The 27,711-nt window shown below is 36.7% G+C and overlaps 1 protein-coding gene and 1 pseudogene across 1 annotated transcript; one reads left to right on the top strand and one right to left on the bottom strand.

Moving 5' to 3' along the window:
* Nucleotides 1–297: 297 nt before the first annotated feature.
* LOC120857380 (olfactory receptor 6C1-like) lies at nt 298–1,236 on the top strand. The gene has a single exon (XM_040232822.1). It carries the CDS (start codon nt 298–300, stop codon nt 1,234–1,236), a length of 939 nt encoding a protein of 312 aa, XP_040088756.1.
* A 24,423-nt stretch (nt 1,237–25,659) lies between these two features.
* On the bottom strand, nt 25,660–26,596 carry LOC120857378 (annotated as a pseudogene).
* Nucleotides 26,597–27,711: the final 1,115 nt, after the last annotated feature.

Below are 27,711 nucleotides of genomic sequence, written 5' to 3'. Positions count from 1 at the left end.
CCATTTAGGGGGTGTGATTTGGATAAAATTTTTTAAAGTATTTTTAGCATATTTTTACAATAAGTAAAATGGAGATTTTAAAAGAAATATTCTATGGAAAACACACACAGTGGCATATAGTAAGAAATTCTTCTAAAGAGCGTTCTCTGTTTGTATTGTTTCAAAGATCTCCCAAGTTAAATCAGTATGGCATAACACATTTGGAAATAAATTCCAGTGTAGTCCATGAATAATTCTCTTTTCTTTAAGTTCTTTGGTTTCTGTTTTCTCTTGAAAGTTACTCAGAAGAAGAAGAAAATGAGAAACTACACGGAAATAACAGATTTCATCCTCCTGGGACTGTCAGATGACCCACAAGTTCAGGTTGTGATCTTTGTCTTTCTGCTCATCACCTACATGCTCAGCATCACTGGGAACCTGACCATTATCATCCTGACCCTGCTGGATGTCCACCTCCAGACCCCCATGTATTTCTTCCTCAGGAGTTTCTCCATATTAGAAGTATCATTCACAACTGTCACTATACCCAGGTTTCTGGCCACCATTATTACAGGAGATAAAACTATTTCTTATAATGACTGTATGGCTCAGTTATTTTTTTTCATTCTCTTGGGAGTCACTGAGTTTTATCTTCTGGCTGCCATGTCTTACGACCGCTACATTGCTATCTGCAAACCGCTGCATTACATGACCATCATGAATCATAGAGTGTGCACACTGCTTGTCTTGGCTTCTTGGCTGGCTTCATTCTTAATCACATTTCCATTACTCATGTTCTCCCTACAGCTTGATTATTGCAAGTCCAATGCTATCAACCATTATACCTGTGATTTTTCCCCCCTTTTACAACTTTCTTGTTCAGACACCAAATTCCTAGAGATAATGGTGTTTTCTTGTGCTGTGTTTACTCTGATGTTTACTTTGGCCTTAATAATTCTGTCCTACACATATATCATCAGAACAATTTTGAGGATCCCTTCTACCACTCAGAGGACAAAGGCCTTTTCCACGTGTTCTTCCCACATAATTGTCATCTCCATCTCTTATGGCAGCTGCATTTTCATGTACATGAATCCATCAGCAAAGGACAGGGTCTCTTTGAGTAAGGGAGTAGCTGTGCTAAATACCTCAGTTGCCCCCATGCTAAACCCATTTATCTATACCTTAAGGAATCAGCAAGTCAAGCGAGCCTTCATGGATATGGCAAGGAAGAATGTACTTTTCTCAAGGAAATGAAAAATAAAAGTCCTATTTCATAAATTGGAGGCATAATGAAATGCAATTAAATAAAACTCAGAACTTTTCAAAATCTATTAATTTTCATATTGTCTCCATAGAGCTATTTTTTTGTTACTCATACTTTCATTGAAAACAATGTCACAAGCATATTGTATACATTTTTTTTTCTATTCAAATTCCCATCCTTCTCTCATGCACTTCCCTTCCTTTGGGCTCAGCTTTTCATTCTGTGCTTTCCAGTTGGCACCAGGGGTAAAGAATCCACCTGCTAATGCAGGAGACACAAGAGACACAGGTTCAATCCCTGGGTGCATAAGATCCTCTGTAGTAGGAAATGGCAGCACACTCCAGTATTGTTGCCTGGAAACGTCTATGAATAGGGGATCCTGATGGGCTATGGTCCATGCTGGCACAAAGATCTGGCATGATTGTGCACCTGCACATATGTGTTCCACTCTGCAACTAGGAAACTGCCATTTCCTTCTTTGAAACTTTTAAAATTCCATTTCTTCCACAATATTTCTTGGGAAATTAAATTCAGACAGAAAGAGGCAGAGCAAGAATATTCAAGAGAGACCTTTTTCATGATTTCATTCTTTCTAAAAATTCAGGAAATAGTGAATCATGTTAAACACTATTTTTAATTTACTATACAAGACCATAAGCATAAACTGACCATCTTATTAGAGTATTACACATATTATTCTCTCCATACTAAGGCTTACTCAGTAATTACATGAAAAACAGCACAAGTAAAAAAATAATGGAATCATAGTTTCTTGAGAAATCAAAAACTTTTCTCGTTACTCAACTTAAAATCTCTCAGCCATATAATTTATCAATTTGAGAACATTTATGAATATATACTTTCAAGAAAACTGTGAAATTGCCCCTCTTTTGGGGAACTGTTTAGTTAACACATATAACAATGATTTATAATAAAAGCCTGAAGAATTAAATATTATTGGAAACCATATGTGACTGCATTTGCTATAATCAGTTGTATATTTAATGCTTGATGTCAAGCTGTTTTTGGTAAATAATCAATAGCTGACAGTTTTTACAACTTTCTCATATTATTGGTTATTTTGAGTTAATATTGTACACATATAGTGCATCCAGTTACCTAATTAATTAAAAATGACAATTAATAGGGACAAAAATGCTAAATGGCAAAATTTTACTGTGTATGAATTTGAGATTTTCTTTTGCTGAAAATTTGTATTTTCACTCTTTTAAGCATTATAATGTAGCAGTGTATTTAAAAATGTATTGATTAGAATTTAGAAAATGATTGTGCAAGATCTTGCAACTCTGGCACTGAAGTTTTTGTTTTTTTTTTTTTACTTTTCCATGAAGACAAAATTTCAAATAATATTGAATGTTATGCAAACTCATCTTCTATTTTTTTTTTTTTACTTGTGTGTGTGTGTGTTTGCCTGCACTCCTGCAACAAATATCTGTGAATACTTGACAAAACATTTAGGAACAAGTGAGCTGCCATAACTCTTTTTTTTTTTAAGTTTATTTTTTATTTTATTTAATATTATTATTTTTTAATTTACAATATTGTATTGGTTTTGCCACACATCAACATGAATCCACCATGGATGTACACATGTTCCCAATCCAGAACCCCCCTCCTACCTCCCCGCCCCCTACACCATCCCCATCTTGCATTTTAAAATCGTTTTTCTAGAAAGAGCGTAACCGCAATTCATTGAGCTAAATTCTTCTTGATATCCATGTATTATACTCAGTTGAGAGACTTAGATCCATACTATGCTGAAAAACAAATAAAACAACTTTAAAAAATACTGGAGTTTTTCAGTTTGGAGGGAGTCATGAAGTTACTATTTCCTACCTTTTCGTTGAAACAATAATTTCTACAGTTAACTGGAAAGATTTGAAAATACTGAGGTTTAGGATTGATTGATGATGTGGGTTTTGATACCTGAATGAACTTCTAGATGTTCAAGCTGGTATTAGAAAAGGCAGAGGAACCAGAGGTCAAATTGCCAACATCAGCTGGATCATCGAAAAACCAGCAGAGTTCCAGAAAAACATCTATTTCTGTTTTATTGACTATGCCTAAGCTTTTGACTGTGTGGATCACAATAAACTGAGGAAAATTCTGAAAGAGATGGGAATACCAGACCACCTGACCTGCCTCTTGAGAAACCTATATGCAGGTCAGGAACCAACAGTTAGAACTGGACATGGAACAATAGACTGGCTCTAAATAGGAAAAGGAGTACGTCAAGGCTGTATATTGTCACCCTGCTTCTTTAACTTCTATGCAGAGTATATCATGAGAAACCCTGGGCTGGAAGAAGCACAAGCTGGAATCAAGATTGCCGGGAGAAATATCAATAACTTCAGCTATGCAGACACCAGCTTTATGACAGAAAGTGAAGAGGAACTAAAAAGCCACTTGATGAAAGTGAAAGTGGAGAGTGAAAAAGTTGGCTTAAAGCTCAACATTCAGAAAACGAAGATCGTGGCATCTGGTCCCATCACTTCATGGGAAATAGATGGGAAAACAGTGGAAACAGTGTCAGACTTTATTTTTGGGGGCTCCAAAATCACTACAGATGGTGACTGCAGCCATGAAATTAAAAGATGCTTACTCCTTGGAAGAAAAGTTATGACCAACCTTGATAGCATATTGAAAAGCAGAGACATGACTTTGCCAACAAAGGTCCATCTAGTCAAGGCTATGGTTTTTTCAGTGGTCATGTATGGATGTGAGAGTTGGGGGGTGAAGAAAGCTGAGGGCCAAAGAATTGATGCTTTTGAACTGTGGTGTTGGAGATGACTCTTGAGAGTCTCTTGGACTGCACAGAATTCCAACCAGTCCATTATAAAGGAGTTCAGCCCTGGGTGTTCTTTGGAAGGAATGATGCTAAAGCTGAAACTCCAGTACTTGCCCACCGCCTGCGAAGAGATGACTGATTGGAAAAGACTTTCATGCTGGGAGGGATTGAGGGCAGGAGGAGAAGGGGGTGACAGAGGATGAGATGGCTGGATGGCATCACTGACTCGATGGACGTGAGTTTGAGTGAACTCTGGGAGATGGTGATGGACAGGGAGGACTGGTGTGCTGCATTCATGGGATCACAAAGAGTCAGACATGACTGAGCAACTGAACTGAATTCAATAAACTAGCTAGTCATATTTCCAGGAATCAAAAGAACTGTAAAATTATAACAAAAGATATGAGAGAGTTTATGCTGATATCAGATAATGTGACTCTCTATATAATTCTACACAAATTCTTTAGTGGTTATTATAAAGGTTTAAATCAGTATAAGCATTTTAATTATCTGTTTCAGAAGTCAACACACTTTGTGTCTAAAGGGCATTATTTTAATAATTTAGAATTTGCAGACATTAGTGTTCCTGATGAAATTAATCAACTCTACCCCTATGTAATATAAATGCAGCTATAAACAATGTGTGAATGAAAGGACTCAGGTGTGTCCAATTAAACTTTTAACCCAAAGAGGAGGTGGGCCAACTGTGGTCCACTTTTCCATAAACATTGGCTAGTATAGTATTCTTATTTGATATACAATAATTTGACTAAAAAAAAGATGTAAGATTTTTAAATTTAATAGCAAATTTTATTTATTTATTTGTTGTTAAAAAGGTGAATGAGCAAAGTCTTATAAAATATTTTCAGAGGAAAAGATGAGGCAAATATTTCTAAGTCATTTTTGGACACTTATATTGTTCTTGATATTAAAAGATTAAGTGAGAAATAAAGTTACCAGCCATTTGATTCATAAATAAGGAGATAATGTACTAAAAGAAATGATCAAAACTAGTATTTCATGTTACATTTGGTCTTATCCCAAGATAATTTATCTTTAGAAAATTTATTTGTGGAATTTGCCTTATTAAATGAAAAACAAAGGTTGAAAAATAAAATCACATATCTTTTGATAAAATTCAGTGACCATTCATTATTTTCTAAAGTTTTTTAGTAAAATAAAACAGAACATTATTTCAGTAGCATAAGTAACCTGACTAGATCATCACAACTGGATATGCTACATGCTCCTTCAGTTCAGTTCAGTTCAGTCGCTCAGTCGTGTCCGACTCTTTGCGACCCCATGAATCGCAGCACACCAGGCCTCCCTGTCCATCACCAACTCCTGGAGTTCACTCAAACTCACGCCCATCGAGTCAGTGATTCCATCCAGCCTTCTCATCCTCTGTCATCCCCTTCTCCTCCTGCCCCCAGTCCCTCGCAGCATCAGAGTCTTTTCCAATGAGTCAACTCTTCGCATGAGGTGGCCAAAGGACTGGAGTTTCAGCTTTAGCATCATTCCTTCCAAAGAAATCCCAGGGCTGATCTCCTTCAGAATGGACTGGTTGGATCTCCTTGCAGTCCAAGGGACTCTCAAGAGTCTTCTCCAACACCACAGTTCAAAAGCATCAATTCTTCGGTGCTCAGCCTTCTTGACAGTCCATCTCTCACATTCTTGTTTGGCTCCAATTTGAACAAGTCAATAGAAAATGATGTTTTGAGACAATTGGGTACCTAGGAATATGTTTCCAATGACTCAGTGGTAAAGAATCCTCCTACCAATGCAGAAGACTCAGAAGGTATGGGTTCAGTCCCTGGGTCAGGAAGATCCCCTGGAAGAGGAAGAAATAGCAACGTACTCCACTGCTCCTGCCTAGGAAATCCCATGAGCAGAGGAGCCTGGTGGGCTACAGTCCATGGGGTCACAGGGTCAGAGACAGCTGAATGACTGAACATGAACATGCACAAGTGTGAGAAAGGTGAAAAATGATACCAAAGACTTTTTGCTAATTTTGCTAGCTTGGAAACTGCATCAGAGTTAAGCAAAAAAAAAAAAAAAATTATAGTTTAGGAATTCACACTGAAAATATACAGGTAAGAAAAGATTTGTGTTTAAGTTCTGGTTTAAAATACATCAAAATATTTGAAAGCTTTTCAAAAAACATGTAAAGCAATATAAAATAGCCTTCATATTTATCAAATCTGCTTTATCTGTACATGAAACTATTTTTCCAGTTCTCTACCTTCATGTCTACTTGAAAATATTCATAATTTAAAGTTTAGAGCAAACATCATTTTTACTGTTTTAAATAGCTGCAGTCTTGGTAAAATCAGTTATAAGAAGAGAAGGATGACTATAACTGCTTTTATTCAATACTCTGCTGGATATTCTATCCAGGGAATTAGTTCAAGAAAAATTGAAAAATATCAGAAAGGAGAAAACAAAACAAACAAAACAATCATTCTTTGCAAGTAACATGATTTTCCTCCTAGAACCTTACTCTATTCGCACTAAATTTTCTTAAACTGGAAAGTCTCCTCTCCCAGATATTTGCATGGTTAGCACCCACTCCCTCCTTTGGATCTCTTTCCAAATGTCACCACAATAAGATCTACCCCATGGACACTATTTAAAATTACAGTAGCTCCCCACTTCCAATGCATTTCAGTTTTCTCTTCCTTTTCAAAATACTTATTAGCATATGAAATACTATATAGTTTACTAGTTAATTACATTTATGCTTATTGTCTACATTCTCTCACATCCCTCAATCCATGAAAGCAGGGATCTTTGCCCCCTTTGTAGATGAACTGATTCACTCCCAGCAGCGGTGTGCTGGAGCCTGTGCCAGGCCCTAGTTGTGCACTGGTAGCTTGAAATCCGCCTTGGTGAGAGGCTTTGCCTTTGTATTTGAAGGGAATGGCAACCCCCTCCAGGATTCTTGCCTGGAGAATTCCATGGACGGAGGAGCCTGGTGGGCTACAGTCCATGGGGTCGCATAGAGTAAGACACGACTGAAGTGACTTAACAGCAGCAGCAGCAGCAGCAGTGATTATTTTCATATTTTGTTTCTCAACTTTTTTAACAATAATACGTATGGCAAACAGTTCTGGCCTCAACTATTCATTTGTGATTTTCACTCTGTATCACTTCTACTGAAAAGTTTTCTAGTCTATGGCCATACCAACCTGAATGTGCTGATCTCGTCTGAAAAATCTTCCAAAAACTATTGCCTATGTTAACTGGACCTTATTTGTGTTCCCATAACAAGTAATTGCTACTTCCATTTTAACATTTCCTCAGAGAAATTGTCTGTTACGTTAATCAGGGACTGTTGTCCTTTTTACTAGGTTAACTAGCCAAACTAACACAACTCTAGACTTACAGTCAATGGTAAGAACACTGTTGTATAAATATATACCTATTCATTTGCTTATGCATTCAAACCTATCTTCTGTACTATTTGGATTTTATCTTGAAACTGCTTGTCACTGGTTTTGATTGTTTTAATTTGATATGTCCTTGAATTTAAAATGCAGGATTTTTTGTTTTCTACATTTGAAACACTAGTTTTGAGTAAAGTTATGCTAGTGAATAAAGTTTGCTAGTGGATAAAGTTATGCATACCATAATATTAACACCCTCTTTGTCTATGTTATTAATTTCCATGCTGGCCAAATTCTTAACTGGCAACTCTGCACTGCTTTAGCTGTCAAGCAGATGAACAGTTGTATGACTTCTTGGTGACTTGTTTTGCTTTTGTGTTGAATCTGGTAGTAAGATACTTAAACTGAAGGTCAAGATATTTGTATAGATGAATACACAATTTTCACAAGCTATTCACCTTAAAATAAATAATAAATATTTTCACATCTTTAGAAGATAAATACACAATTTACATCTATTTAATTCCAAATTACCATAGTTGTCTTTCAATCTGTCATTATTTTGGATAAATTCTTACTATTTAGAAATCTCACCTATATTAAAATAGCTTTATGAATGCACCACAGTTTTAAATCAGTTTCCAGCAAACTTTTATGTGTCTTTGTTTTCTCTAATTGATAAAATGTCTGCAAAAGGCATCTTTTTATAGATATTATTGCATGATTTCACAATAATTTCTGAAAATAACATTTTAAGGAAAAATGAGATACTTTTGTACACATTTATCAAATTATTATCTATAAACTATGTATCACTTTTTCTTTCAACTCATCATGTGAACTATGTAATTGCATCTACTCTGAAATTACTACAAAGTATCAGCCTTTTTTTTTTTTTTTAGGATTATTGACACTTGTATTTGATACAGGCTTTGGTCATTGGGTCTTAACTCATGCATTTTATACCATGGAATATTCTTTTGTCTAGTCTGCATTTAAAGCTCTCATCCTTGTCTTTCACAGATTAAGATTTTTCTTCCCTCTGAAATTTCTATTTCTGATTCTTCAATGTTTATCTGCATACTATTTTAAAAACAGAGTTTAAGGAATTTCTAATTCTTTATTTGGTTTAGTAGTTGTTCCTCAGCTATCACATCAATGCTTGGCTAATGTACTCAAATATTTTTTAAGTTTAAACTAGTCATTCCAGGATTTAGACTCTTATCAAGTTGAATAAAAAGCAATTTGCTTTTTAATTTCCTGGTGAGATTCAATTAGTTATATGATTGGCTCACATTTATTCTGTTAAAATATTACCTTTCTTCAGAGGTTAGGACAGGATAATCTCTTACTTTATGACCAGTTATTATGGTAAAACCTGAAGGTTTATTGTAACCATCATTGGAAAGGACAGATGACAATGGTTTTTCTAAAAGAACTTTGACATTACTAGGAACAGTAGAGACATACCAAAATAACTGCAATAGATACTTTTAATTAAAAGGAAAGATTCTTTTTTCAGTATTTCTTTTTAAAAATTTTTAAATTTAAATTTATTTATTTTAATTGGTGGCTATGAAATCTTTTCAGTATTCCTAATCCATTATCCTCCAACCTGTGACATCTAGAGCTTCACAGCATAACATGCTCTAACCCTTATTCCAAAACATTCTTCAATTATTACGGTCATTAATAAGGAATGTTTGAGAGGCAAAGTTCAAGAAAATGCTTTACATCTTTCAAAGACATTCATATTTTAAAAAGTGCAAGGATAAGTAGTTTTGTCAATATTATGATCTAAATTTTCATATTAGGTGATTTTAACATAGATACACATTTTTTTCTCTTTAGAAAGAAAAGTGAGAGTATGGCAGAGATAATTTTTCATTGCATAGAAATTCACATTAAATTTATGTAAGCTATAAAAATCAGCATTCAAATATACAATGCAGAAAGATCTCTGAATCTTCATATAATAATTAAAACATGCTATATCTGATTTTGGTAGAAAATAAGAGAAGAAATAAATCAGATTCATTGAAAATGAAAGCAAATGCAGTGGCTATTATATTTACTCTTCTGAGAGTTAATAATACCTTCAGCTGATTCTTTAACAAAAAGAATCTTAAAGCCTAATCTGATGAAAAGAATCTATTAGAAAAAGTTTGTGTGAGACTTTGTTTTTCAGCTTATTACTGTACTTACCCTGACTAGTGCTGTTAGGATCAGGGTAACTAGAACTGAGTTTTTTCATCTCCAATACACTGAGATTGCCCTCAGGGCATTCAGGCCAGGTCCTTGTCCTAAGCAATGCCGCCCCCTCCTACCTGTACCTCCTCCGCTTGCTAGCAGGGGATGCAAGCGTCTAGGCTGTTGCACCGCTGGGAGTTGCTGTTGGGCATGTAATTTGTGGGTTTTAATAATTTATTTATTTTTCCTCTGGGTTATTTTGCCCTCTGAGATTCCAAGGCTTGCCACAGACCCACCAGAGAGAGTGTTTCGTGGTGTTTGGAAACCTCTCTTTTTTAAGACTCCCTTCTCTGGGACAGAGCTCCATCTCTACCTCTTTTGTTTCTCTTTTGATCTTTTATATTTTGTCCTATCTCCTGTTGAAGACTTGAGATAGCAACCCAGATTGTGGGATAGTTATCCCGTGATCCCACAAAAAGCCCTAACCACTGCCAGGCACGCTCACAGAACAAAAGACTAAGCAGAGCTAGCTGGCTGTGGACCGGCCCATCCCCTGCCAAAGACAGGCAGGCAAGGGCAGCCAGAGCCTGAAGGGGGCAATCGTGGCCCCAGAGAGGCATCCTATACTAAACTGCAAGCAGACTTTGTTGCTAACCAAGACTTCTTGGGATTCTGGACAGTCGACATTCACTGCGAAGGTCGCAGCCAGAGATCAGCTTCCCAGAAGAGAGAAGGTGCGCCCATTGTACACCCAGAAAACCAAGCGGCTGGGACAGGGGAAGGGATAAGTTGCAGTCCTCAAAAGGGGGTGGGGGGCGACTATGAGCGCCAAGGATCTGGTCACCTGAGGTGCTAGGACCTGGGACGGGCACAAAATGCAGGCCCAACCAAGTCGGTGCCTTTGTGGAGTACCCGAGAACCTGACCTGAGCAGCTTAGACCTGGGAAGTGCATGCAAACCAGGGCCCGCATCAGACAGTTCCCGGCAGAGCAATCTAGAGTGTGAGCAGTGTAGACTGGGAAAGCACACAAGCCGTGAGTGGGGTCAAACCCAGTGCGGCTGAATCACTGTGAACATATGCTAGTGATATTTGTTTGCAGTGTTCCTTCCTCCCCAAAGTACGACTGAACATGCAAGCCTAAAATAAAGTGACCACCACCACGCCCCATGTGTCAGGGCAGAAATTAGACACTGAAGAGACCAGCAAACAGAAGAAGCTAACATAAACAGAGGGAACCGCTTTGGAAATGACAGGTGCAATAAATCAAAACCCTGTAGTTAGCACCCACTGCATAGGAAGGGGCCTATAGGCCATGAGAAGTACAAGCCTGACCAAGGAACTATCTGAAAATGAACTGACCCCACACTGTCCACAACAGCTCCAGAGAAAGTCTTAGATATATTTTTACTATTATCATTTTTAAATTAAAAACCATTATTTTATTTTATTTATTTATTATTTTTAGGTCACCATTACTCCTTTAATTTTCATTTTTATAACCTACTGCTGCTGCTGCTGCTAAGTCACTTCAGTCGTGTCCGACTCTGTGCGACCCCATAGATGGCAGCCCACCAGGCTCCCCCGTCCTGGGATTCTCCAGGCAAGAACACTGGAGTGGGTTGCCATTTCCTCCTCCAATGCATGAAAGTGAGAAGTGAAAGTGAAGTCTCTCAGTCGTATCTGACTCTTAGTGACCCCATGGACTGCAGGCTACCAGGTTCCTCCGTCCATGGGATTTTCCAGGCAAGAGTACTGGAGTCGGGTGCCATTGCCTTCTCCTATAACCTACTATTAAAGCAAACTTCATATATATATATTTATTTATTTATTTATAGTTTTTGTGACTTTGTGGGTTTTTTTTGTTGTTGTTGTTGCTTTGTTTTGTTTGTTTGTTTTAATATAGTATTTTTGAGAATCTAACTTCTATGCAAGATTTTTAATGTTTGCTTTTTGGTATTTGTTATCATCTTTGTACCTTTAAGAACCCAGTCTTCAGTACCAATTTTTAACTGGGAGCCAGAGAACTGGCCTGATTGCTCCCTCCTCCTTTGGACCCTCCTTTTTCTCCATCAGGTCACTTCTATCTCCCCTCTCCTCCTTTTTTTCTCTCCCCAACTACGTGAATCTCTTTGTGTGTTCTGGGCTGTGGAGAACACATATGGAACTGATTACTGGCTGGATCTGTCTCTCTCCTTTTGATTCCCCCTTTTATACTCCTGGCCACCTCTGTCTCCTTCCTCCTTCTTCTCTTCTCTGTGTAACTCCATGAACATCTCAGAGATCCAGATTGTGGAGAGCACATAGGGAAGTGATTACTGACTGACTTGCTCTCTCCCCTTTTGATTCCCCCTCTTCTCCTCCTGGTCACCTCTATCTCCCTCCTCCCTCTTCTCTTCTCCATGTAACTCTGTGTACCTCTCTGGTGTCCTTCACTGTGGAGAAACTTTTCAGCATTAACCTAGATGTTTTATCATTGGTGCTGTATAGATGGAGAAGTCTTGAGGCTGCTGTAAGAATAAGACTGAAAACCAGAGGCAGGAGGCTTAAGTCCAAATCCTGAGAACACCAGAGGACTCCTGACTCCAGGGAACATTAATCAATAGAAGCTCATCAAACACCTCCAAACCTACACTGAAACCAAGCACCACCCAAGGGCCAACAAGCCACAGAGCAAGACATACCATGCAAATTTTCCAGCAACACAGGAACATAACCCTAAGTCTCAATATACAGGCTGACCAAAGTCACACCAAACCCACTGACATCTCAATACTTATTACTGAACACTTCAATGCACTCCAGAAAGAAGAAATCCAGCCCCACCCACCAGAAGACCGACACAATCTTCCCTAACCAGAAAACCTTGATAAGCCACCTGTCCAACCCCACCCACAGTGAGGAACCTCCACAATAAAGAGGAACCAACTGTCAGAATACAGAAAGGCCACCCCAAACCCAGCAATATAAGCAAGATGAAAAGGCAGAGAAATACCCAGCAGGTAAAGGAACAGGATAAATGCCCACCAAACCAAACAAAAGAGGAAGAGATAGGGAATCTACCTGATAAAGAATTTCGAATAATGATAGTGAAAAATGATCCAAAATCTTGAAAACAAATTGGAGCTCTAACACCCTGAGAAATTTTCACACTGAAAACTTTGGTTACCTTTATGCCTAGCATATATATTGTAGCTCTGACTTGACTGAAAGTAAAACATTGTTCAGCTATTTCCCCCTCTGGCTCTGAAATCACTGATATTACAACTTCTCTGTAAGTGGCTTTTAAACTTTTAAGATTTATATTTGATTTATTTGCTAAACCTCCAAGTAGATAATAAGAAACTGGATCCTTGGTGACCCATATTCAAATATGACTAATGAGTCTCCTTTGTAATGAACTTAGGCAAAAATTCTGAGAGATGCAGTAGTGTGGGCAGTTTCCTCAGAGACACAAAGATGCCACAATAGCAACAGGCACAGGTGAAAACAAAATAGTAAAAATCCAGATGGTAAAGAAGTAGAAAGATGGTAATGATAACCCTGTATGCGAGACAGCAAAAGAGACACAGATGTACAGAACAGTCTTTTGGACTTTGTGGGAGAGGGAGAGGGGGGGATGATTTGGGAGAATGGCATTGAATTATGTATATTATCATATGTAAAATGAATCGCCAGTTCAGGTTTGATGCATGACACCGGGTGCTTGGGGCTGGTGCACTGAGATGACCCAGAGGGATAGGATGGGGAGGGAGGTGGGAGAGGGGTTCAGGATGAAGAACACATGTACACCCATGGCTGATTCATGTCAATGTATGGCAAAACCAATACAATATTGTAAAGTAAAAAATAAATAAATTAATAAAAAAAGGAAACAGTAGTTTGCTTTTCCTGTATTTCTTCCTTACATATGGAAGATCACAACTTTATCCCACCTGCTACTCAATCAATAAATAAGATTACAAATTTGGAAAATATTAGAAAACTCAAAGTAGGTGATAACTTGTTTTAATATTCTAAAATATGAATATGAATATTTTAAAAATACCACTTTTATCTCCCCTTTGAGCACTCCTATGATGTGGCTATATAGGTTCAGGTAAAGATAGTTTTCATCTAATTCAAATTAAGATACGCTTTCTTTTCACAATAAATTTAATTGTGGATGCTGTCATATATAATTTTTACATTAAGATATTTATACTCTCTTTTCATAATAAACAGTGGTGTGGTGTTTGTGACTGCTTTTCAGTCTTCATATTATTTTCTTGGATTAATCTTGTGTACTTAAAAAACCAAAAAAAAACTCTAGTATGTGCACTAGTAATTTCTTGACCTGTTGGCTGGAAATGCTAATTTTTCTTGCATCTTACATAAAGAGGGATGGAGAGAGAGAACAAACAAGAGAGAGCAAATAACATATCAAATAAGAAAGCAAACAGTAAGTGAAAAGAATTAAACACTATTTTAGCAGTAATTATGGGAAATGCAAATGCATTAAACATTGTCAGATTAAACAGAAATCAAGCCCAATCATCAACTTTTAATAAGACACTCATAATAAATTTTTGCTTATGTGACACTTTATATAAGTACACACATTGGTAATAGAGTATAAAAGGAGAGATATATTGTGTAACACCATTAAAAAAAGCTTTAGTGATTATACTAATATCAGACAAAGTAAACTTTAAACTAGTTGCTGTTTACATGAACAAGTGTTCATATCAACTTTATTTAAGCTATTGTTATTCAGTCTCAGTCGTATCCTACTCTTTGCAACCTCATGGATTGCAGCACTCCAGGTTTCTTCTGTTGTCCCCTTCTCCTCCTGCCCTCAATCTTTCCCAGCATCAGAGGATGAAATGGTTGGATGGCATCACTGACTCAATGTGCATGAGTCTGAGCAAACTCCAGAAGATAGTGAAGAACAGAGAAACCTGGAGTGTTGCTGTCCATGGAGTCACAGAGTCAGAAATGACTTTGTGACTGAACAACAAAAGTTAGAAAAGTTGCCTGACAAAAATCAACATGCAAAAACATAGTACCTCTACACAGTAGCCACAAACAGAAAATAAAAATTCAAAATTCATATAAAAAGCATGTTATTAAATACATAGGAATCAGTTCAGTTCAGTTGCTCAGTCGTGTCTGACTCTTTGCAACCCCATGAATCGCAGCATGGCAGGCCTCCCTGTCCATCACCAACTCCTGAAGATCACTCAAACTAATGTCCATTTAGTTGGTGATGCTATCCCGCCATCTCATTCTCTGCCCTCCTCTTCTCCTCCTGACCCCAATCCCTCCCAGAATCAGAGTCTTTTCCACTGAGTCAACTCTTCGCATGAGGTGGCCAAAGTATTGGAGTTTCAGCTTCAGCATCAGTCCTTCCAAGAATAAATCTACCAAAATGCCCTTGAAATGTCTATGAATACTGTGAAAGGCCTCTACACACTTTAAACTGTGAAATTTTTTGAAACTAATGAAGACGCCAATGGGTTGGCTTTATACCATGTTTTAATGTATTGGAACTCTCAATGTTGTTAAGACATTAATTTCCTCCAAATTGGCCTATATATTCGATGCAATCTTAAAATTACTAATGATAATTTTTGTTTTCAGAAATACCCAACACTTTAAAAGTTTTATGAAAAGCAATGGGCTGAAAAGAACCAAAGTCACATTTAGGAAGCAGAAGCAAGTTGTTTGAATAACTATACAAGTATCCATGCTCATTCACTCAGTTGTGTCAAACTTTTTGTGACTGCATGGACTGTAGCTGCCAGGCTCCACTCTCCAGGATTTTTGCAGGCAAGAATACTGAAGTAGTTTGCCATTTCCTACTCCATGGAATCTTCCCAAACCAGGGATTGAACCCACATCTTTTGTTTTTCCTGCATTGGCAGGTGGATTCTTTACCACTGTGCCACCTGGGAAGATCTTGAGTAACAATACTTAATATGAAAACTAATTTTAAAACTACTGTAAATGAAACAGTACAATATGGATTCAGAGAAAATATCAATGGCAAATAGTTGGGGAAACAATGGAAAAAGTGACAGACTTAATTTCTTGGTCTCTGAAATCACTGCAGATGGTGACTGCAGCCATGAAATTAAAAGACACTTACTCTTTGGAAGAAGAGCTGTGACAAACCTAGACAGCACATTAAAAAGCAGAGATATTATTTTGCCAACAAAAGTCCTTATGGTCAAAGCTATGACTTCCCTGTAGCTCAAAAAGTGAAAGAATCCTCCTGTGATGCAGGATACCAGGGTTCTATCCTTGGGCCAGGAAGATCCTCTGGAGAAGGGAATGGCAATCCATTCCAGTATTCTTGCCTGGAGAATTCCATGGACAGAGAAGCCTGGCAGGCTGCAGTTCATGGGGTCACAAAGAGTTGGACATGACTCAGCGACTAATACACACATGGTTTTTCCAGTAGTCAGTTATGGATGTGAGAGTTGTACCATCAAGAAGGCTGAGCACCAAAGAATTGATGCTTTTGAACTGTGAAGACTCTTGAGGATCCCTTAGACTGCAAAGAGATCCAACCAGTCCATCCTAAAGGAAATCAGTCCTAAATATTCATTGGAAGGGCTGATGCTGAAGCTGGAGCTCCAATACTTTGGCCGTCTGATGTAAAGAGCTGTTTCTTTAGAAAAAACCCTGAAGCTGGGAAAGATTGAAGGCAGGAGGAGAAGGGGACAACAGAGGATGAGATGGTTGGATGGCATCACCACTCAATAGACATGAGCTTGAGCAAGCTCTGGGATATGGTGAAGGACAGGGAGGCCTGGTGTGCTGCAGTCCATGGTATCTCAAAGAGTCAGACAGGACTAATCTACTGAACCACAACAACAACAACAACAATCAATGGAATGAAATGGTTAAATCTGAAAAAGATTCATATGAAACAATTGATTATGATAAGGTTGCCACTGAATGGAAGGAGAAAATGTCAATCTTTTCTGTAAATAATGCTGATTAACTTAGCTACTCACACACAAAAATATTGTTCCTTATCTCAAACCATAGACATAAGTTAATATCAGATGGGCAATCAGCCTTAATTTGGGAAACAGTTGAGAGAACTTACAGATTAAACCACTGTTACCTACTTATGAAAGTTATTAGGTTATGCAAAAATTTCTGAAGTAAAAAAAAAAAAAAAAACAAGAGCCTTATCAAAACAGAAATAAAATCATGAATTGGTGTTCACTGTGGGAGAGGGCGAGGATGGGATGATTTGGGAGAATGGCATTGAAACATGTATAATATCATATATGAAACGAATCACCAGTCCAGGTTTGATGCATGATACTGGATGCTTGGGGCTGGTGCACTGAGATGACTCAGAGGGATGGTACATGGAGGGAGGAGGGAGGGGGGTTCAGGATGGGGAACACGTGTATACCTGTGGCAGATTCATGTTGATGTATGGCAAAACCAACACAACATTGTAAAGTAATTAACCTCCAACTAAAATAAATAAATTTATATTAAAACAACATCAAGACATAATAGAGGATTAAAAAAACTATCATACATACTTTTGTGAAAGGATTGATGCACAGAAGATTCATAAAACTTCAAAAAATAAAGAAATCTAACAAAAAGGCAAATTATTTTGGTAGGCACTTTACACAAAGAATGTCCAATATTCAAAAAGCATATGGTAAGGTGTTCAATATCACTAGTTATGACTAAAATAAGTAGGTTTGACAAAGTTAAACATTGGCAAAAATTGGAGTAATGATAACCTTTATCCATTGCTGATAGGAGAGTAAATTGGCACAATATGTTCAATAAACAATTATTTGACAGTTGAACACACAGCTATCATAGCTTATCAATTCCATTTTTAGTTCTATATGCTAAAGATATGTATGAGTGCATATTTCTGCTAAAAAGCAATATAAGAAAATTCTTAGCAGCTTTATTTATAAGTCATATATGTGAAAAGCCTGTATTTCTATTGAGAAAATGATTAATGAATTGTGCTATGTTTCTATTATTGACTACAACTTATAAATTAAAATAATAAATTATTGCTGATATAACAGTTTGGGCAACTATACAGACATAATGTTGAGCAAATGAAACCAGACTCAAAACAGGTCAATCTGTGCATTTCTATTTATATGATAATCATGAATATACAAAACTAGTAATGTTTAGCCTTGTAATGCAGTATAGCAGATTCATTTGGGAGTATATTGATCTAGAGAGGCATGAAAGAGATTTCTATGATTTTGAAAATATGCTATATTTGCACCTGTGTAATGTTTAGATCAAACCAGTTAATCCTAAAGGAAATCAATCTTGAATACTCATTGGAAGGACTGATGATTAAGCTGAAGCTCCAATACTTTGACCACCTGATGTGAAGAGCTGACTCATTGGAAAAGACCCTGATGCTGGAAAGATTGAAGGCAGGAGAAGAAGGGGACAACAGAGGATGAGACAGTTAGAGGGCATGACCGACTCAATGAGTTTGAGCAAGCTCCGGGAGATGGTGAAGGACAGGGAGGCCTGGTGTGCTGCAGTCTATGGGCTTACAAAGGGTTGGAGGTGACTGAGTGACTGAACAATAACAACAAATGCTTACGTGGGTAACTGTACTTACAAGAATTCATCAAACTGTACACAGTGAATTTTTTTCTTTATATTACATCTGAATGTTTAAATGTTTCTGTGTCTCTATAGGAGGTTTTCTGAGAGACTGTATTCTTGTATTTAAGGGCTTCCCTGGGGGTGCAGAGGTTAAAGCATCTGCCTGTAATGTAGGAGACCTGGGTTTGATCCCTGGGTCGGGAAGATCCCCTGGAGAAGGAAATGGCAATCCACTCCAGTATTCTTGCCTGGAGAATCCCATGGATGGAGGAGCTTGGTGGGCTACAGTCCACGGGTCGCAAAGAGTCGGACACGACTGAGCAACTTTACCTTCACTTTGAATGTTTAAAAAATATTTGTGGTTTTAGAGACACATACTGAAATATTATAGATGAAGTAATATGCATATCTGTTTCAGAGTTTGTAGATGGGACAATATCAGCTATAAATTGATGCTTGACACTGTGATGCATACAGCAGTGAGCATTATGAATGTTGTGTATTTATAAAAGCGTAAAATTAAGATAAATAAAGTACATAGCACATGAGTTGGCACAAAGTAAGCAACTCAAAATATATGTTTATTAAATTAAAGTTTAAAAAAAGTGTTTGGACATTTCAAAGAACTTAGGAGACTAGTTCTGATTGGGGCTGATGCCTTCAATCTTTCCCAACATCAAGGTCTTTTACAATGAGTCAGATCTTCACATCGGATGGCCAAAGTATTGGAGCTTCAGCTTCAGCTTCATCATCAGTCCTTCCAGTGAATATTCAGCACTGATTTCCTTTAGGATTGACTGATTTGTTCTCCTTGCTGTCTAAGGGACTCTCAAGAGTCTTCTCCAGCACTGCAGTTCAATACTATGAATTATATTCTCCTTGTCCTGAATCCCTGATCTGACAAACATTCATTGTTTACAAGCAGTGATCAGTGAACTTAACAATGAAGACTTGACTCATTGGAAAAGACTCTGATCCTGAGAAAGATTGAGGGCAGGAGGAGAAAGGGGCAACAGAAAATGAGATGGCCGGATGGTATCACTGAGTCAATGGACATGAGTTTGAACATGAACACTTCCAATAAAGGAAGTGTGAGAAGACTGAGCAAAGGTGCAAAAATGCTGTGGAAAAACATGAGTCACCAGAGAATCAGAGCTTTTGTGGCAGAATGAACTGGAGTAAACGCTGTGGAAAATTGAAACAATGAGTTGCCAAAAAGCTTTGCCTGTTTGAAGGAGCTTCCCAAGTTCCCTGAACTCATTTCAACCTGCTGCTCTTACTAACCCCTCAAATACAATTGTAGCTCTCAGAACCCACATGGTTTAAATATGCAGATTCCCATTATCTATGCTAATTTATCTATATTTAACAGCTCAGCTCTTTTTAAAGGAAAATTAGAGTTATGCTAGTAGGACCAACATTTATATTTTCATTCAATAGCTCTTTTAATTTTATTTCACAGATTGATTTTATTTATTCATTGTCAGTATTATATTAAAAAGATGTATTATATTTTGTAGTTCAAGTTTGCTGTGAGCATTTTTATTATGTATTACTTATACTGATTTTAATACATGTAGGGTTTGCTTGGGGTGTTACTTGAAAATAACTTATTGAAAGTGTTTCTCTGGTAAGGCTTCCTTAAGTTAAAAACAAAATTTTTGGTCAAACACATAGAATTTGAATTCTGGATATGCTACTAACCAGTTTGGTTAATCTGAAGTCTTTCAATATAAATATAGCATGAGACACATGTGCAATTTAGAATTTTCTAGTAGCCATATTATAAAATAAAAATGAAATTTTTCCAGGATGTACTCAGTTGTGTCTGACTCTTTGTGACCCCACAGACTATAAGCCACCAGGCTCCTGTGTCCATGGGATTTCCCAAGCAAGAATACTGGAGTGGGTTGCTATTTTCTCCTCCAGGGGATCTTCCCAACCAAGGGATCAAACGTGAGTCTCCTGCATCTATTCATTGGCAGATGGATTCATTACCACTGAGCCACTTGATAATCTTAAATCCAGTACATCAAAATATTATTTCAACCTGATGTCAATATAAAATTATTTTTGAGATATGTCACAGTCAAGTTCCTTGAGATGTAATTGATGTCTTATTTGACCTGCTTGTTTGTCAAGGTGTAAACTGTGGAAGTTAATAAATGCAATTTCAACTAATATAGGGTCAAGAGGCCTGAATGGGGTCTCTTATGCCCTAGAACAGCAGCAGAGCCTAACATGAAGAAGGACTTCCTCTTTTTCCTTGGCGAGAGTTCAGCCTATGAGAGATTGTCACAACTCAGCCAATGCAAAGTCATATACTCTTTGTTTACTATGGCCTTCCCAACTTTAAAAGAGTCCTTTCACCTTTTTCTCAAGCGCACACAAAACCTTCTCCAGGATAGATCACATCCTGGCCCATAAATCTAGCCTTGGTAAATTCCAAAAACTTGAAATCATTCCAAGCATCTTTTCTGACCACAATGCAGTAAGATTAGATCTCAATTACAGGAGAAAAACTGTTAAAAAATCCAACATATGGAGACTGAAAAACACGCTGCTGAATAACCAACAAATCACAGAATAAATCAAAAAAGAAATCAAAATATGCATAGAAACGAATGAAAACACAACAACCCAAAACCTGTGGGACATTGTAAAAGCAGTGGTAAGGGGAATGTTCATAGCAATACAGGCATACCTCAAGAAACATGAACAAAGTGAAATAATCAACCTAACTCTACACCTAAAGCAACTAGAAAAGGAAGAAATGAAGAACCCCAGGGTTAGTAGAAGGAAAGAAACCTTAAAAATTAGAGCAGAAATAAATGCAAAAGAAACAAAAGAGACCATAGCAGAAATCAACAAAGCCAAAAGCTGGTTCTTTGAGAGGATAAATAAAATTGACAAACCACTAGCCAGACTCATCAAGAAAGAAAGTGAGAAAGAAATCAATTCAATAAAATTAGAAATGAAAATGGAGAAATCACAGCAGACAATACAGAAATACAAAGGATCATAAGAGACTACTATCAGCAATTATATGCCAATAAAATAGACAACGTGGAAGAAATGGACAAATTCTTAGAAAAGCACAACTTTCCAAAACTGAACCAAGAAGAAATAGAAAGTCTTAACAGACCCATCACAAGCACAGAAATCGAAACTGTAATCAGAAATCTTCCAGCAAACAAAAGCCCAGGTCCAGACGGCTTCACAGTTGAATTTTACCAAAAATTTAGAGAAGAGCTAACACCTATCCTATTCAAATTCTTCCAGAAAATTGCAGAGGAAGGTAAACTTCCAAATTCATTCTATGAGTCCATGATCACCCTAATACCAAAACGTGACAAAGATGCCACAAAAAAAAAAAAAAAAAGAAAGAAAGAAAGAAAGAAAACTACAGGCCAATATCACTGATGAACATAGATGCAAAAATCCTTAACAAAATCCTAGCAATCAGAATCCAACAACACATTAAAAAGCTCATACACCATGACCAAGTGGGCTTTATCTCAGGTATGCAAGGATTCTTTGGTATCCACAAATCAATCAATGTAATACACCACATTAACAAATTGAAAAATAAAAGCCATATGATTATCTCAATAGATGCAGAGAAAGCCTTTGACAAAATTCAGCATCCATTTATGATAAAAACTCTCCAGAAAGCAGGAATAGAAGGAACATACCCCAAGATAATAAAAGCTATATATGACAAACCCACAGCAAACATCCTCAATGGTGAAAAAAATGAAAGCATTTCCCCTAAAGTCAGGAACAAGACAAGGGTGCCACTCTCACCACTACTATTCAAAATAGTTCTGGAAGTTTTGGCCACAGCACTCAGAACAGAAAAAGAAATAAACGGAATCCAAACTGGAAAAGAAGAAGTAAAACTCACTGTTTGCAGATGACATGGTCCTCTACACAGAAAACCCTAAAGACCCCACCAGAAAATTACTAGAGCTAATCAATGAATATAGTAAAGTTGTTGCTGCTGCTGCTGCTAAGTCGCTTCAGTCGTGTCTGACTCTGTGCGACCCTATAGATGGCAGCCCTCCACCGTCCCTGAGATTCTCCAGGTAGGAACACTGGAGTGGGTTGCCATTTCCTTCTCCAATAGTAAAGTTGCAGGATATAAAATCAACACACAGAAATCCTTTGCATTCCTATACATTAATAATGAGAAAATAGAAAGAGAAATTAAGGAAACAATTCCACTCACCATTGCAATGAAAAGAATAAAATACTTAGGAATATATCTACCTAAAGAAACTAAAGACCTATATATAGAAAATTATAAAGCACTGGTGAAAGAAATCAAAGAGGACAGTAATAGATAGAGAAATGTTCATGGAGAGTAAGAATCAATATAATGAAAATGAGTATACTACCCAAAGCAATCTATAGATTCAATGCAATCCCTATCAAGCTATCAACGGTATTTTTCACATAGCTAGAACAAATAATTTCACAATTTGCATGGAAATACAAAAAACCTCGAATAGCCAAAGCAATCTTGAGAAAGAAGAATGGAACTGGAGGAATCAACCTGCCTAACTTCAGGCTCTACTACAAAGCCACAGTCATCAAGACAATATGGTACCGGCACAAAGACAGAAATATAGATCAACGGAACAAAATAGAAAGCCCAGAGATAAATCCACACACCTATGGACACCTTATCTTTGACAAAGAAGGCAAGAATATACAACGAAGAAAAGACAATCTCTTTAACAAGTGGCGCTGGGAAAACTGGTCAACCACTTGTAAAAGAATGAAACTAGAACACTTTCTAACACCATACACAAAAATAGACTCAAAATGGATTAAAGATCTAAACGTAAGAAAGATCCAAAACTATAAAACTCCTAGAGGAAAACATAGGCAAAACTCTCTCCGACATAAATCCCAGCAAGATCCTCTATGATCCACCTCCCAGAGTAATAGAAATAAAAACAAAAATAAACAAATGGGACCTAATTAAACTTAAAAGTTTTTTCACAGTGAAGGAAGGTGAAAAGACAGTCTTCAGAATGGGAGAAAATAATAGCAAATGAAGCAACTGACAAAGGACTAATCTCAAAAATATATAAGCAGCTCCTGCAGCGCTATTCCAGAAAAATAAATGACCCAATCAAAAAATGGGCCAAAGAACTAAACAGACATTTCTCCAAAGAAGACATACAGATGGCTAACAGACACATGAAAAGATGCTCAACATCACTCATTATCAGAGAAATGCAAATCAAAACCACAATGAGGTACCATTTCACACCAGTCAGAATGGCTGCGATCCAAAAGTCTACAAGCATTGAAACATAGGAGAAACAAGATTCATGTGTATATCTTTACCATGCACAAAATCTCAAATCATTATAATAAAGCTTGTTTTCTCCAAAAAAAAAAAAAAAAGTCTACAAGCAATAAGTGCTGGAGAGGGTGTGGAGAAAAGGAACCCTCTTACACTGTTGGTGGGAATGCAAACTAGTACAGCCACTTTGGAGAACAGTGTGGAGATTCCTTAAAAAAACTGGAAATAGAACTGCCTTATGACCCAGCAATCCCACTGCTGGGCATACACACTGAGGAATCCAGAATTGAAAGAGACACGTGTACCCCAGTGCTCATCGTATCACTGTTTATAATAGCCAGGACATGGAAACAACCTAGATGTCCATCAGCAGATGAGTGGATGAGCAAGCTATGGTACACATACACAATGGAGTATTACTCAGCCATTAAAAAGAATACATTTGAATCAGTTCTAATGAGGTGGATGAAACTGGAGCCTATTATACAGAGTGAAGTAAGCCAGAACGAAAAACACCAATACAGTATACTAACACATATATATGGAATTTAGAAAGATGGTAACGATAAACCTATATGCGAGACAGCAAAAGAGACACAGATGTATAGAACAGCCTTTTGGACTCAGTGGGAGAGGCCGAGGGTGGGATGATTTGGGAGAATGGTATTGAAACATGTATATTATCATATGAGAAATGAACCGCCAGTCCAGGTTCGATGCATGAGACATCATACTTGGGGCTGGTGCACTGGGATGACCCAGAGGGATGATATGGTCAAGGAGGTGGGAAGGGATTTCAAGATGGGGAACACATGTACACCCATGGCGGATTCATGTCAATGTATGGCAAAATGAATACAATATTGTAAAGTAATTAGCCTCCAATTAAAATAAACAAATTAAGAAAAATAAAAGGGTCCTCATTCTTGTGTGGGGACTTCTATATGGCTCACCATAGAAACAGACTACAAATAGCAATTCTTTTTGATCTTGAATAAACACTTTTTTTTTCCTTGCTGGAGAAGTAACTGGCAATCTTTTTAAGTAAGGAAAATGAAGGGATTCAGCATAGGAGGCTGTGAGCACCATCATATCCTTTTAATAGCCACTTATTCGGGTTTAACAAAGATGAAAGTAGAGAGAAGTCCCTCTTCTAATAATTTTCTTACCAGCCAATGCATACTGTTAAAGATTAATGTATAGAAACAAATACTTATGTATTGGATTGACCCAAAAGTTCATTCAGAGTTTTCTGTAAGATATTATGGAAAAACTTGAAAGAACTTTTTGGCCAATCTAATACATAAATAATCTTTTTCCTCAAAAAGTCACACTGAAAAATTGTTAGCACTTTAATTACACATGTTTTTTGCTTAAATTGATCTGTTATTCTGGAATTTTTAGAGTATTCAATATTGCAGGAGACTATTTTTTAAATTCATTTTCCACCTTAACATACAATCATTTGTAATAGTTTCTTTGTTTAGCTAAAAATAACATTTTTATTATTGCTCCTTGTGATGGTTATGTTTTTTAAAATGCCCTGGTCATGTATCCCTTCTAAACTATAAAAATGTAAAGGCAATACAGTTTTGTTTTGTTTTGTTTTGCTTTTCTATTGTTTCTAATAGTTGAAAGGGTATCAAAAAACAATCTTGAAATCTAAAAAAGGGAAAAGCAATCATAGAACCACCCTGTTCAAAATGTACAATGAACTTGTATGTTTTCCTTCTTTCATTTCATTGTTAGGCCTTTGGTAAAGTCTTTTTTGTTTGTTTGTTTTAATATTCTTTTTTTTCTTTTTTTTTTTTTAAATTAATTAATTAATTAATTTTTTATTTTACTTTACAATTCTGTATTGGTTTGGGAACGCATGTACACCCGTGGTGGATTCATGTCAATGTATGGTAAAGTCTTGTTAGTGTGTAATGTCATTCTTCTTTTTCCTAGAAATGTATAATACTGTCTTTTTAAGAGAGCTGCCTGAAACAGTTTCCATACCAGGAAAGAAATGACTCAAAAGCTTAAAGATACATACCTAGGAACAAATGATCTTTTTATGAAAAATTCATTTCTTTACATTGGCAAATTCCATTAGATCTTTGAGAATAATGCAATTCTTTTGATTGCATCACCAAAGGCTTGTTTAACTTGCTTGTTTCTCAAGGTGTAAATGAAGAGGTTCATCATAGGAGCAATTGAAGTAGTGAGCATTGTCACATCCTTATTAATAATACCTGCTAATTCCTTTGCTAAAGGCTTAACATCAATGAAAATACAGCTTCCATAGGTGACAGAGACCACAATCAAATGGGAAGAGAACATGTGGAAAATGCCTTTTTCCTTTGCTGGGCAGAAGGGAATTGTAACATGGTCTTGATGATGTATTATTGATAGAGCAACACAGACAAGGGTCAGGATAAAGGTCAACATTGCACAGACTATGATCGTTTGCTCTATAAGCCACATTTCTGAGCATGAGATTTTTAGAAGGGGGACTGCATCACAGAAAAAAATGGTCAATAACATTGGAGTCACAGAATTCCAGATGCAGGCCCAGACTAAGTGGAGGGATTATGATCAACAAGCCAACCATCCAGCAACAAAGGGTGAGTCTTCTACAGACCATGTTGGTCATGATAGTCACCTAATGCAGGGGATTGCAGATGGCTACATATCGATCCTAGGACATGGTAGCCAGGAGAAAAAATTCAGTTACACCAAAAAGATCAGCAAAAAAATATTTGATATAGTTATTATATGCTATTGTCTTATCACCTGTTGATATGTTATATAAATATCTGGGAATACAAGCAGATGTAAATGAGATTTCTAAGAAGGAGAAATTTTGCAGGAAAAAGTACATGACAGTTTTCAGGTGAGAGTCTATGAAGGTGAGGGAGATGATTGGTAGGTTTCCAGTTACACTCAACATGTAAGTGAGAAATAAAAAGATGAAAACCACAATCTTCAGCTGTGGATCATCAGTCAGTCCCAGCAGGATAAAAGTTGTTACTGTGTGGTTTCTCATCACTGAATCCTGACGTCTACTCAATCTGCATTTATAATTCAGAAATATTTGATATGCATAGAGTGGTTATTAATGAAGGCAAAACTATGCAAACAAACTCACAGGCATTAGAAATTTTTGTTCACAAATATTTTCAGTAAGCTGGTATCCTAGGTTCCACAATTGTGTATTATTGAATCATTTCAGGGGAGATTAAAAAATAAGAATTGCTTTATCTACATCACACTATGAAATATTATTGGTGCTTCTTGCCCATTACATTTTATGTTTTGTTTATACTTTATATTTTGTCTATATCTTGAATTTGATTTTCCCTTTATTTTTGGATTTAGCTGCTAATACACTGTGAAAGTAAGAGTTGTTTTTTTTCTTGTTCACAGACTGAATCATAAAACTGAATTCCAAACTTTCAGTTTTACCTTCATGTGTTTCCTTAAAATTTTGTTATTGACACAGTTGATCACAAATAGTTTGTCTCACTAAATGCACTCCACATCCAGTACTGAAGATGTTGAGCTCTAGGATCACAATTTTACAAGTTCATATTTCCTTTAAACAACTTCTTTCTTACTCACCTATGCCCCTGACTCTATCTCATAGTTTATTGTATAATTATCTCATAGTTTAAAATTACACTAATTTCCTACTGTGGTACAGAAGACAAGGAATATTTTGATGACAAATATGTGGTGTAGAATAACAATACGTGTTGGGTATAAACATATAAGTATGTAAAAAATCATCAGAACTTTTTGGTTTTCAATCTGTTTAGTTAAGGTTAACACACAATCCAAAGTACTATTATTAATATTACTAACTACAAAAAATTCAGGTTAAATTCTTAAGCATATTCTTCAAGCATGGCTTGAAGAATTTTTAATGCCTGAGTTTGTTTATTCACTGTGACTCACTTATGTCATTTACAAAGTGGAAATAATATTATTATCCTTCACATGTATATATATATATGTAATGTTGAAAAATAAAATTTTAGCATTTAGAGTACTTATAAAAAGTGCCTGGCAAATAATGAGTAATAAACAAATTTTAAGTATTTCAATGACCTTGTCCACAATGATTTTCCTTTCAGAGACCATGCATTCAATCATCAATAC

The sequence above is a fragment of the Oryx dammah genome, unplaced genomic scaffold, assembly GCF_014754425.2.
Source record: "Oryx dammah isolate SB20612 unplaced genomic scaffold, SCBI_Odam_1.1 HiC_scaffold_29, whole genome shotgun sequence".
In the NCBI taxonomy this organism is placed as follows: Eukaryota; Metazoa; Chordata; class Mammalia; order Artiodactyla; family Bovidae; genus Oryx; species Oryx dammah.
The sequence above is the reverse complement of the archived record's forward strand: the minus strand, read 5'-3'. Positions and strand labels throughout refer to the sequence as shown.

What these genes read in the sequence shown, in the direction of transcription:
- LOC120857380 (XM_040232822.1), top strand. Translation starts at nt 298, where the DNA reads ATGAGAAACTACACGGAAATAACAGATTTCATCCTCCTGGGACTGTCA.